This window comes from Oncorhynchus tshawytscha, unplaced genomic scaffold (genome assembly GCF_018296145.1).
Source record: "Oncorhynchus tshawytscha isolate Ot180627B unplaced genomic scaffold, Otsh_v2.0 Un_scaffold_17_pilon_pilon, whole genome shotgun sequence".
Lineage (NCBI taxonomy): Eukaryota > Metazoa > Chordata > Actinopteri > Salmoniformes > Salmonidae > Oncorhynchus > Oncorhynchus tshawytscha.
Window position 1 is genome coordinate 606,448 of NW_024609830.1, and position 13,960 is coordinate 620,407.

The 13,960-nt window shown below is 43.0% G+C and overlaps 1 protein-coding gene across 2 annotated transcripts; it reads left to right on the forward strand.

The window, feature by feature from the left end:
- Positions 1–4,612: 4,612 nt before the first annotated feature.
- LOC112222697 (zinc finger and SCAN domain-containing protein 2) lies at positions 4,613–13,950 on the forward strand. Of its 2 annotated transcripts, XM_024385421.2 has the most exons (4): positions 4,613–4,932; positions 11,250–11,511; positions 11,655–12,929; positions 13,092–13,950. In XM_024385421.2, the coding sequence occupies exons 1-4, from the start codon at positions 4,736–4,738 to the stop codon at positions 13,506–13,508; spliced, it is 2,151 nt and encodes a 716-aa protein (XP_024241189.1). In that variant the 5' UTR covers positions 4,613–4,735; the 3' UTR covers positions 13,509–13,950. The 2 variants fall into 2 exon arrangements, with proteins under 2 accessions (XP_024241189.1, XP_042175274.1); XM_042319340.1 differs by lacking the exon at positions 4,613–4,932 and having other exon boundaries at positions 11,372–11,511; positions 11,652–12,929.
- Positions 13,951–13,960: the final 10 nt, after the last annotated feature.

Genomic DNA, 13,960 nt, shown 5'->3' on the forward strand with positions numbered 1-13,960 from the left:
GATGATGGAGAGGAGAGAAAAGTCCCTAGGAGGTGAACAACCGGAGAATGGTGCTGAGCAGCGGGCCTCTATGGAGTTGACAATATACTCTATAGAGCCTGAAAACTCTGAAAGCCCTACCTCTCAGATAGACAGAGGAGAGAAGATGGAGGTCGCTGCAGATGGGTGTGAGGGGGAGGGTGATATGTGTGAGATGGAGGGTGAGGAGAAGGAAACAGATGAGGAAGATGGCCAAAGAGAGAGTGACTGACTTTGACCCAGAGGAAGAGGAGGATGAGGGACTGAGAGAGAGTGACTGAATTTGACCCAGAGGAGGAGAGCGCAACAAGTAGTAGAGGGAGAAGCAGAGGAAGAGGTAGGGGGAAGGAAAGGGAGAATCAGGGGAAGAAGTAGGGGGAAAGTGAGAAGCAGAGGAAGAGGTAGGGGGAAGGAAAGGGAGAATCAGGGGAAGGCAACTACCATATTCTACTGTAAAGTTACCAGAAAAGTTCAGGTAGTGCCTCTCTGTTTTGGCCTGTTTTATTCTGATTCGTTCCTAGTGAATATGAATCAAGACTAAGAGCAGAAAACATCTCCTGACACTAGAATTTGTTATCCTCAAGTTCTGACTTTGAACTGTTCCAGTTTCCCAGAATCTGATTGAACCTAGTCCTGGACTAAAATGCAGTTCAATTGACATGCTTTCAATTGCGTAATCTGTTTCTGGGACACCAGTCCTTGAGGTTTTTTTTTTTACCAATACACAAATGTATGGTACAACCTGGCCATTGTTCATTAAATGTGACGTTGTCTTTAAAATGACACTGTTTCTGTACTCTATGGTGACAAGATCATCACTGGAAACAAACTCTTTTCCATAAAATATGGCAGAATGTTCTAACTAGTTTTTATTGGGAAGCAGAGCATTAATTTGAACAAAAACAGTCACAATCATTCTCATTACTCCAAATAATTGACTTATGTCACTTTTGTTTTGATCCGACGTCGCAGTCCGCCATGTGTTTTGTTCACAGTGGAGAGAACAGCAAACATGGAAAAGCCTGGCATGCTGTCTCCTGACCGGTAATGCATAAGCCTCAACTTTCAGTCATTCGAGCTAACTACCATATTCTACTGTAAAGTTACCATTCAGGAGCTGAAGAGTTATGTTGATTTAGCATGTCTACTTTTGGACAGGTAAAGTTGGTTCTGCAGGCTTCATTGAAATATAAATTGGCCTACTCAAAAGACAAGACATTTGCAAAAATGGATCGATTCATAACAATGTTATTTGTTTATAGGTAAAGGCTGTGGATCCGAAGGTAACCACCCTCGTTTCGGCACTCCCCTTTGGCCTCTTCCCCAGAGCTGAGGATCCAAATCACGTTTGGCACGTTTCGTTATACACATCTTTGTGTATTTAAAAAACTAAATATCTTTTTTATAGATCTTTTGAGTTATGTACAGTGTTGTTTTGAATGATGTACTGGGAGCGAATTTTAGAGCAGATGGTGTCTACTTGCATAGGCCTGCCTGTGTTTTATTTCAAAGCACATTTTGGCACAACGCTGTTGAGTTTTGGCGGCAGGAGAGAAATGCGACCATTCGCACAATCATCCTAAAATCTCATTAATGCGGTGGTGTTTTGTCTTACAGTAAAGTTATGCTATTATATTTGGTTATGTACAATCCCATAACTATGTGATCTTGCAGACATTGCTTAAGCTTTGATCTAACTTTATTAAACAAGCAGCATTCGCCACTCCGTTTAGCTAACGGAATTGCTGCAGATCCGATTTTTCTGGAACCCTCTTCCCGACAGCTAAAGGTCCCGAAGCTTCTGTGCATGTGTGGGATTCTCTACTTTATGTTCAGATTGTTTATGGTAGGGGCAGGCATGAGCTACTGACAAACGAAAGCAATTGCATTTTATCGATGGAAATTTGAATGCACTGAGATACCGTGATGAATGAAGCAGGTAGCCTAGTGGTTAGAGCGTTGGACTAGTAACTGAAAGGTTGCAAGATCGAATCCCTGAGCTGACAAGGTACAAATCTGTCGTTCTGCCTCTGAAAATAAGAATTTGTTCTTAACTGACTTGTCCTTGAATACCCCTGCCATAGGGGGTGGAAGGGAATAAGTAGGTATATGTGATAGCTAAACAGGCCCTGAAGAGAGAGGTAGTGGATGTGGCGGTGCCAAAGGGAATGATTTGGACAGTGGTGGCTAAGGGAATCATTTGGACAGTGGAGGCTAAGGGAATGATTTGGACAGTGGTGGCTAAGGGAATGATTTGGACAGTGGAGGCTAAGGGAATGATTTGGACAGTGGAGGCTAAGGGAATGATTTGGACAGTGGAGGCTAAGGGAATGATTTGGACAGTGGAGGCTAAGGGAATGATTTGGACAGTGGAGGCTAAGGGAATGATTTGGACAGTGGAGGCTAAGGGAATGATTTGGACAGTGGAACAGAGACGCTAAAGGCAGGCATCTATTCTAAGTAAATAGGAAAATCAGGGAGGAAGAGACAGGTGAGGCCATTTTTACAAGGCTAGGACACAGACGGCTGAATAAGTCATTACTATTTTATAGCCTTTATTTAACCAGGAAAAGCCCATTGAGACCCAGAGTCTCTTTTTTTTTCAAGGGAGCCAAGAAGGCAGCAACAATCTATACATTACAGAATTAAAACATACATTTCAACAACCTGATCCAGCCCAAAAAAAGCATTTGCAATATTAGGAAGGTGTCTGTGACGCCCACATGTAGCCATAGCTAAATCTCCCTATCCTTTGCACTTTAACATTAATTTGCACCAGACATTTAGTGTCCAATCAAATAATGACCACATGGTTTTCATTTCAAATATCAAAGATACACCTTTATTGAATTGTTGAATACACTAATTCTAAGTGCACACCCATAGATGTATATTTGTAGCATCTTAATCTAATAATTATTGATGCGTTTTACCATTTGAGATTTTGCAGCACGTTTCTGGTGCCTTGTCTGCAGCATTGTGGCCAGCTTGTTAGCGGGCCTGCTGCTAATTGGACCCTCGTATTTTCCTGAAATAGAGGGGTGTCGATTAACATATCATTTTAACTGGATTTCTCCATTTTCTATTTAAAATGCATATATTTAAAACAAATTACGTTAATGATATTTATGCTTAAAATCATGTTTCTGCAAAAAATGTTGGGAATAGATCCTTGATTTTTTTGTGTGTATCTTTGTAGCCTCCCTACCTCATATTTGGAACTGGCCATTCTCTTTTATATTCTGTGTGCTCAACTAACTCTTGGAGTTTCAAGTGTCAAATAAATCAGGAAATTGGACGTCATTGTGGCTGTGGCAGAAAAGGTTCTGGGCCTGAAAGACAGAAGAAGTACGGCCCTCCCAGGCTCTATGAGCCTGTGTAGGGATCACATTTTGACTGATTTTAACAGAAGAAATAGTGTTAATTTAGTTTTTGGTAGTTAGTATGAATATTTTCATCCAAAACGTTTTGGGGGGATACTTTACTACCCTGCACAGTAAGTGGCGGCAATACACCTTATAGGTTAGACTACAGCCACCCAAGTCATAGACTGTTCTCTCTGTTTCCACATGGCAAGCTGTGCCGGTACATGAAGTCTGACACCAACAGGCTCCTGAATAGCTTCTATCCCCAAGCCATAAGACTGCTAAATAGCTAACTAAATGGCTAACAGACTGAGTTGACCCTTGTGTTTGATTTCTGCACACTCAGAGGGCCCTACACACTCACTCCATTCACTCACACACACACATAATATGCATATACATTTATACTGACTACTCACACCCGCTCACATACAATCATATGTGCTGCTTCGACTGTTTCTTACATCCTGATGCCTTGTCACCTTAACCCTTTACACATCTACCTATCACTACGGTGTCCCTGCACATTGTAAATATGGTACTGGAACTGCTTGCTTACTTTTTCGTGTTCTTATTTCTGATGTTTTTGTTCTACCTTGTTATATTCAGTATTACATTTGTTATTGACTACTGCATTGTTGGGGTTAGAGCTTGCAAGGAAGACATTTCATTGTGCATGTGACATTGAAACTAGTCTGCTAATAAACCTTGAAGAAGAAGTTGGTTCTGCTGTGTAGACCTCAGTTATACATTTATCAATGTTTGAGTTGTTAGAACACTTTTACTTTCATTCATTTACAGACCTTTTAAGTACTTTTTATGCACTATGGTTTTTATCTTCTCTTTGTAAACAATTTCAAGTTTGGGAAAATAAACCCCCTAATATTTGCACCCTACTCAGTTGTCTCCCATTGCCTGCTTGGTCAATACAGCATCCATCAGGAAGGTGGAAGTACTGCCAGTATTTTTAAACTATAATTTTCACTCCCTCAGTTTTGGGACACTAATGTAAATGTCGGAGGCGCGTGTGAACTCGCAAATGGCGGGGCGAGGGAAGGGGGTAATTTTGGATTCAGACAGTGTCACAAGAGAAACAGGGCTGGCAGGTAGGATTTAGTTCCTTACTGTCTCTGGCCCACACTCCAGCACAGTAGGCGGCGGTAATGCGCTGTGTGGATGCCAATCTTCCTTAAACCCTACTGAAGAAAGGGGGCCCGGGAATACGTAAATATTAGGTCATTTCCGTGGTGGAAACAATGGTGGAACGCTGAGATTTGTAAGGAAAGGCAACGTTACACCAAACCCTAGTACATTCGATTTAGTTTTAAATAGTGCCTCTATTGCGCCCAATCATGGCCAATAATAATATAATCTTTACACCCTTTTTACCACTGAAGAAGAAACCCGATCGAGATTCTGAGTGGAGAAAATTAAAGGACAAATCCAGAAATCGGATTAATATCGGAGAAGCTTTTACCAGATGGAGGAACCTCAAGGAGGAGAAATCTATGCCTACAGATGCCGAAGTGGCCCTGTTTTTGCTTGACAGGTAATTCTGGTGTTTTTTTTTCTGCAGTCTACCAGTTTATCAGGGTTGCCAGGTCCACCTAAAATGTCCAAACCCAATGACTACTCAAAACCCCGCTCACAAGGCCAGAAAAAAAAAATGCACGAGAGGAGGAAGTGGGACACTTCTTGCATTTTCCGTCTTTCGACATCTATCCAACATATAAACCCAACACATGATACATTTCTGAAATCCTCAAGATGTTTCTAAAATCACACACACATTTTCTGTGTTGATATATTAACGGGATGCATGACACACCCATTTTGTCTACACGGAGTCAAATAAAAATGTTTCTCGCATTTGATAGCCTGGACAGCAGTTTAGATAAACTGCGACACCATTATTATGGTCCTAATTGTACCCCAATGACAACATTTTGTGTGATTATGAAACAAGTGTAGATTCCTGAAATACATCATGTGTTGGGCTATTAGCCCATTGGGGTACAATTAGGACTATAATAATGGTGTCCTAGTTTCCAAAATGCAAAAATATATTTTTTTTTTACAGGATTTAGTACTACAATAACCAGAGCCCTCCCTAACCAGTACAGGAGGTCCATCATGTAAACTTGATATCTTTCCTCCATTGGAAAAGCCTATAAGACTGTCCCACTTTAGCTACTCCATGCTGTCCCACTTTAGCTACTCCATGCTGTCCCACTTTAGCTACTCCATGCTGTCCCATTTTAGCTACTCCATGCTGTCCCACTTTAGCTACTCCATGCTGTCCCACTTTAGCTACTCCATGCTGTCCCACTTTAGCTACTCCATGCTGTCCCACTTTAGCTACTCCATGCTGTCCCACTTTAGCTACTCCATGCTGTCCCACTTTAGCTACTCCATGCCGTCCCACTTTAGCTACTCCATGCCGTCCCACTTTAGCTACTCCATGCCGTCCCACTTTAGCTACTCCATGCCGTCCCACTTTAGCTACTCCATGCCGTCCCACTTTAGCTACTCCATGCCGTCCTACTTTAGCTACTCCATGCCGTCCTACTTTAGCTACTCCATGCCGTCCTACTTTAGCTACTCCATGCCGTCCTACTTTAGCTACTCCATGCCGTCCTACTTTAGCTACTCCATGCCGTCCTACTTTAGCTACTCCATGCCGTCCTACTTTAGCTACTCCATGCCGTCCTACTTTAGCTACTCCATGCCGTCCTACTTTAGCTACTCCATGCCGTCCTACTTTAGCTACTCCATGCCGTCCTACTTTAGCTACTCCATGCCGTCCTACTTTAGCTACTCCATACTGTCCCACTTTAGCTACTCCATACTGTCCCACTTTAGCTACTCCATGCCGTCCTACGTTAGCTACTCCATGCCGTCCTACTTTAGCTACTCCATGCCGTCCTACTTTAGCTACTCCATGCCGTCCTACTTTAGCTACTCCATGCCGTTCTACTTTAGCTAGCTATGGTTGGTAAAGCGGGACAATAACAAAAGACTGAATTACAAAATCGAAACATAATATTTGCAACTTCTTTAGTAATTTTCATGCAGTACTACATAATATGCACATTTAAATCAACATTTGGCACAGTGCGATATTTTACAATTTTATAACATCTAAACAGAAAGAAAGCTATGTCGCTGTGTTTTGCAGGGTGAGCTTCCTGTTTGAAGCTTGCTCTGCCCCCCTCTGTCACACCAATTGAAGTGATGTGATTTTGATCGTGTAGTTTCTCTGCAAGGGCATAACAATAGTTTAGATTTTCACATGTCAGACCAAGAAATAAATGCGTAAGGATTAAGCTGTGCCAGTTTATATGATGTTCCACTCTTTCCGAATTCACCCTTTAGGCTAAACGCCAGTCATGCTTGACAAGTATAATGTAGGATAATTAACGTCTAACGGCTTGATTCTGTTGACATACTCGAGGCACGGTTCGGTCAGATCAAATGGTCACAAGCTGAGAGAAAGGCTAGTACCTGTTGTGCACATTTGCGCATAGCCCACATAGCCTACTGCCGTGGGCGCATTGCTGCGCGTAACATGGCAGGCGCTTTCAAGGGGTCCTTCTAACCAAATCATAAAAGTATATCACCTATCATAAACACAAATTGGCCATCATCACATAGAGCCATGCAAGCCTATTTCCAATAAGACATACAGATAGTGTCACTTTGCCAGACACAAAAAAAAAAGTGTCAGTCTGCGGTGAATCGCAATACAATGTTTCAGCACCAAGTTCAGCACACAGCACAGTGGTCGGGAGAGCTCCGCAGGTGGTCAGCACCATGGACAGCACACTTCGCTCTACAAAGCGCAGTGGTCGGGAGAGCTCCGCAGGTGGTCAGCACCATGGACAGCAGCACCAAAGCGGCGAGTCATCAAAACCATTCATCGCAACGCATGAAGCTCTCGTTTAGCAGACATAGGCCTACATTCAATGATAAAGTAGATAATGAGATCACAACTACAAAACAGGCACATCGTAAGCAACACGAGGCAGACAGTGTCACACACGCACACGGCCTGCATATCATCAAGAGTTGATGAGCAAGAGGGCCTGTAATAACATGTCAACTTCTTTCATCTTAACCAAAGACCAATCAAAAAGGATGTTTCACTCACCAGGTTGTCACTGCTCAGCCAAAATACCCATGTTGTAATCTGATGTAATCCAGTCCATTTTGTTAAATTCCATTATCATGCGTTCAATAGAACTAAATAATAATCCCAACACTTGAACAAACTATTTACAAAACCAGGGTCCCGTTTTTAAAACGTCATCCTCCTCTCCTTCATGTTGGTAAATTTGCCAATCAAGTTGTCAGTGTCTACAGTGCCTTGCCTTATTCCACATTTTGCCTGAATTAAATATATATTAATAATAACCCTGAATTCAAAATGGATTAAATACAGTGCCTTGCGAAAGTATTCGGCCCCCTTGAACTTTGCGACCTTTTGCCACATTTCAGGCTTCAAACATAAAGATATAAAACTGTATTTTTTTGTGAAGAATGAACAACAAGTGGGACACAATCATGAAGTGGAACGACATTTATTGGATATTTCAAACTTTTTTAACAAATCAAAAACTTAAAAATTGGGCGTGCAAAATTATTCAGCCCCTTTACTTTCAGTGCAGCAAACTCTCTCCAGAAGTTCAGTGAGGATCTCTGAATGATCCAATGTTGACCTAAATGACTAATGATGATAAATACAATCCACCTGTGTGTAATCAAGTCTCCGTATAAATGCACCTGCACTGTGATAGTCTCAGAGGTCCGTTAAAAGCGCAGAGAGCATCATGAAGAACAAGGAACACACCAGGCAGGTCCGAGATACTGTTGTGAAGAAGTTTAAAGCCGGATTTGGATACAGAAAAAATTCCCAAGCTTTAAACATCCCAAGGAGCACTGTGCAAGCGATAATATTGAAATGGAAGGAGTATCAGACCACTGCAAATCTACCAAGACCTGGCCTTCCCTCTAAACTTTCAGCTCATACAAGGAGAAGACTGATCAGAGATGCAGCCAAGAGGCCCATGATCACTCTGGATGAACTGCAGAGATCTACAGCTGAGGTGGGAGACTCTGTCCATAGGACAACAATCAGTCGTATATTGCACAAATCTGGCCTTTATGGAAGAGTGGCAAGAAGAAAGCCATTTCTTAAAGATATCCATAAAAAGTGTAATTTAAAGTTTGCCACAAGCCACCTGGGAGACACACCAAACATGTTGAAGAAGGTGCTCTGGTCAGATGAAACCAAAATTGAACTTTTTGGCAACAATGGAAAACGTTATGTTTGGCGTAAAAGCAACACAGCTCATCACCCTGAACCCACCATCCCCACTGTCAAACATGGTGGTGGCAGCATCATGGTTTGGGCCTGCTTTTCTTCAGCAGGGACAGGGAAGATGGTTAAAATTGATGGGAAGATGGATGGAGCCAAATACAGGACCATTCTGGAAGAAAACCTGATGGAGTCTGCAAAAGACTTGAGACTGGGACGGAGATTTGTCTTCCAACAAGACAATGATCCAAAACATAAAGCAAAATCTACAATGGAATGGTTCAAAAATAAACATATCCAGATGTTAGAATGGCCAAGTCAAAGTCCAGACCTGAATCCAATTGAGAATCTGTGGAAAGAACTGAAAACTGCTGTTCACAAATGCTCTCCATCCAACCTCACTGAGCTCGAGCTGTTTTGCAAGGAGGAATGGGAAAAAATTTCCGTCTCTCGATGTGCAAAACTGATAGAGACATACCCCAAGCGACTTACAGCTGTAATCGCAGCAAAAGGTGGCGCTACAAAGTATTAACTTAAGGGGGCTGAATAATTTTACACGCCCAATTTTTCAGTTTTTGATTTGTTAAAAAAGTTTGAAATATCCAATAAATGTCGTTCCACTTCATGATTGTGTCCCACTTGTTGTTGATTCTTCACAAAAAAATACAGTTTTATATCTTTATGTTTGAAGCCTGAAATGTGGCAAAAGGTTGCAAAGCTCAAGGGGGCCGAATACTTTCGCAAGGCACTGTAGATATTTTCCCTCACCCATCTACACACACTACCCCACAATCAGTGAAAACATGTTTGTTTTGTTTTTTTGCAAATTAAAAAATTAATAATTACAGAAATATATAATTTGCATACCCCTGAGACAATACTTTATAGAAGCACCTTTGGCAGCGATTACAGCTTTGAGTTTTTCTGGGTAAGTCTTAGAGCTTTCCACACCTTTTATTGTGCAACATTTGCTCACTATTCTTTTCAAACCTCTTCAAGCTCTGTCAAATTGATTGTTGATCATTGCTTAGACAACCATTTTCAGGTCTTGCCATAGATGTTCAAGTAGATTTAAGTCAACTGTAATTCGGTCACTCAGAAACATTCACTGTCTTCTTGGTAAGCAACCCCAGTGTAGATTTTGCCTTGTGTTTTAGGTTATTGTCCTGCTCAAAGGTGATTTCATCTCCCAGTTTCTGGTGGAAAGCAGACTGAACCATGTTTTCCCTCTAGGATTTTGTTGTGGACACTATTCCGTTTCTTTTTTATCATGAAAAACTCCCCAGTCCTTAATGATTACAAGCATACCCATAACATGATGCAGCCACCACTATACTTGAAAATATGGAATGTTTGTAGTATTTGCCCCAAACATAACTTTGTATTCAAGACAAAAAGTTAATTGCTTTGCCACATTTGTTGTAGTATTCCTTTAGTGCCTTTTTGCAAACAGGATGCATGTTTTGGAATATTTTTTATTCTGTACAGGCTTCCTTCCTTCCACTCTGTCAATTAGGTTAGTTTTGTGGAGTAACTACAATGTTGTTGATCCATCCTCAGTTAATAACTTTACCATGCTCAAAGGGATATTAATTGTAATTTGTAAACATTTCGAAAACATAGTTCCACTTTGACATTATGGAGAATTGTGTGTAGGCCATCTAAATGTAATCCATTTTAAATTCAGGCTGTAACACAACAAAATGTGGAAAACTCAAGGGGTGTGAACACTTTCTTAATCACTATGTCCCACTCAGTATAAAGCAATGCGAGGCTGGATAGTCTGGCCTTATTCATGTATGCACGCAAATATCGCTTGATGATTTTCACAGGCGGCTGAAACTTTGCTTGGCACTACTGATGGCACTGCTGATGGGAAGGATGTACGTCTTCTTTAGTAAACTGTTCCAAAACACCAACATTAATTTAAACTCAAATGTGCTCATCTTTGAGAGCAGGTCATCAGCTGTAGAGGCAGTATTTGGTGTAGTATGGTTATGGTGATTTATTCAGAGCAGAGTTCAAGGATTGCATGCAGGCTCTGTACAATCACTTCTGTGGCCTGTTTCCTGGAGGCCCACCTTGTGGCCAGTAGGCTCTTCAGCTTAAGAGCAGTGAGAGATCCAGCTGCATGTTTTCCTGTTCCTTCTTCAGTATTTTAAACCTTGGAATGCTAGAAGTCAGAAAGCAGTACAGGGTCTCCAGTGCACCCCAAAATAATTTAGCTCTACACAAGGAGCAATGAGCATCCATTAGAAATAAATGTATGGTGTGTGCGAAGTAGTGCATGTACACATCCTTATTCGAACAGTTTCTTAGGCTTCCGTGTCTACAGTGTCTCATAGGGGACAAACATCATTAACCAAACGTAGAATCGGTCAGGAAACACAACTCCAAGACTGAAATCTTGTTTTTTTAATAAGCAGCAGTGGCTCTTTAATACATTGGAGGTGCCAAAGAGGCATTTTTATTTAGACCTTTTTTGGAAGTACATACCGACCAATAAGGGGAGGAAATCACCCGCTCTTTTATTTATTTTTTTGACCCAGGTTAGCTGCCCCCCCTCCACAACCTGCTGCCCCCCCTCCCTCCCCAGAAGATATAATTGTGAACATCGACTGCCTGCTGCAGCTGTTTCAGCGGTGTGAGCAGTGCAGGCGTGAGAGTGTGATCCAGACGCAGGGAGACAGGACATGCCTCTCTGTGACCCAACACTGCCAGAGCTGCAACCACCGCAGGACATGGGCAAGCAACACATCTACTGTCCAGACAATGCACAAAGGAAATGGGGACGAGCCACAGAATATTCAGGTGGGTATTTAAGGATTAACAGTTGATATTGTGAGGTAACTAACTTCAGTTGTTTGTATTCTGTGGTATCACTAGTTATTTTTTTATATTTTTTATACAGAACTGTCACTCCAATAATACTGGTGTTTTCCTTCGCTAAGTAGGTTGACATGCAGGTGGCCCTGCCATCTGAGGACACAGATGGAGCCTTGCCGTCTGAGAACCGAGATGAGGCTCTGGATCTGACTGGCTCTTTGGAGATGGAGGTGACTGTAGACCAGCCACCAAGACCAGGAGGAAGTGGCATGTCCCTGGTGAGGGGGAAAAATGAGGGGAACAAAGGAACAGAGGAGAGAAAGAAAGTGACTAAGGTGGTGTTGGACAGTGAGATGGACTGTGCACGAAGCCAGGAGGACAATGGCCTGTCCTCACAGGAGAATGAGGAAGGAGAGGAGAGAAAGGGAAAGTTCCTAGGTGGTGAACAACAGGAGAATGGTGCTGAGCAGCGGGCCTCTATTGAAGTGACAATATACTCTATAGAGCCTGAGGACTCTGAAAGCCCTACCTCTCAGATAGACAGAGGAGAGAAGACGGAGGTCGCTGCAGATGGGTGTGAGGGGGAGGGTGATATGTGTGAGATGGAGGGTGAAGAGACAGATGAGGAAGATAGACAGACAGAGAGTGACTCTGAATTTGAACCAGAAGCTGAGGAAGAGGGACTGAGAGAGAGTGACTCTGAATTTGACCCAGAAGAGGAGAAACCAACGAGTAGGAGAGGGAGAGGAAGGGGAAGGGGGAAAGGGAGATGCAGAGGAAGGCAATTGCAGCAGGCTGCAGGAGAGACTGGTTTGGATGAGTCTGCTAAAGACTCTGATGGATCACCTTCATCATCATCCCAGAGAGACCAGAAGGACCAGGAGTCGTTCAGCGGTGCTGCTGGAGAACTGGACTCTGGGGACCTTGTCAGCATTCGGCAGAAATTCAAATACTCTAAAAAACACCACATGGTCCTCTGTCCTGAATGTGGCATCCTGTACACCACCAGGCTGAAACACCATAAGTGTGAACACAAGTTCATGGTCCGCTGTCCAGACTGTGGGCAGGGTTGTGCGAGTGAACTGGGCCTCAAGCAGCACCGGAGGCTACACCGTCAGGACCTTAAGTTTCCCTGTAAGTTCTGCCTCCAATCCTTCAGGACGCGGCCGGACAAGCTGACCCACGAGAAGACCCACAGATTCAAAAGATTAAAAGGTCACAGATACTACAGCTGCTCAGAGTGCCCACTGAGCTTTGACAACATCCTCATACGGAATCGCCATCTCAGAGAGCACGAGTCCAAGAGACACATCTGTCACACATGTTACAAGGAATTCAACAAGGGTCACCTCCTGGAGAGGCACGCACTGTCCCACAGTGACGACAAGCCCTTCAAGTGCCAGGTCTGGAGGGAGGGGCAGGGTTTCAATTACATTCAACTGAAGTGTCAGTTTCAATTACTTATTTTGAAGAGGGCTATTTACTGTAAATAAAATAAAAACATTACATTTTTATTTAAATCCAAAGTATTGTATTTACATGGTCCATGTTGCCCTGTGTGTCAGGTGTGCCAGCGTGCCTTTGCCCAGCTCAGCCAGCTGAAGTCCCACCTGCGTGTCCACACTGGGGAAAGGCCCTTCCAATGCCAGCGCTGTGACAAGAGCTTCAACCACAACGTCAGCCTCAAGAACCACGTCAGACGCTACCACAGCCCAGACTCAGGGCTGCACCCTGATGGAGGCACAGAAGTTGGGGGACAGGGGGGGAGGAGGGAAACAGATGGCAGGACTGGGCAGGAGGGAGGGGAGGTGAGATCGAGGAAGCCTCGGCAGCAGGTAGAGCTTACCTTTATGACTGAGTGGGAGATGTGGGCAGGAGGAGAGGGAGCAAAGAGAGTGGAGGAGAAACCGAGGAAGAGGAAACGCCAGTGCAATGATGATCCTGTATTCATTAGTGCACACTCTAGCAAAACATTTTTGTAACCGAAAATGAAAACAAGTGTTTGTTATTGGACAAGTTCAGGTACTGCCTCTCCATTTTGGCCCGTTTGCTTCTGATTTGTTCTTAGTGAATTACTTTTAAAAAAATTGAACCTTTATTTAACTAGGCAAGTCAGTTAAGAACAAATTCTTATTTACAATGACGGCCTACCCCAGCCAAACTCTAACGACACTGTGGGACTCCCAATCATGGCCGGTTGTGATACAGCCTGGAATCGAACCAGGGTCTGTTGTGATGCCTCTAGCACTGAGATGCAGTGCCATAGACCGTTGCTTCACTCAGGAGTCCCAAGACTAAGAGCAGGAAACATCTCCTGGCACTAGAATTTGTTATCCTCATGTTCTGTCTTTGAACTTAGAACTTTTTTGGATTCCCAGAACCTGATTGAAGAATCTAAAATATATTTAGATTTGTTAAACTCTATTTTGGTTAC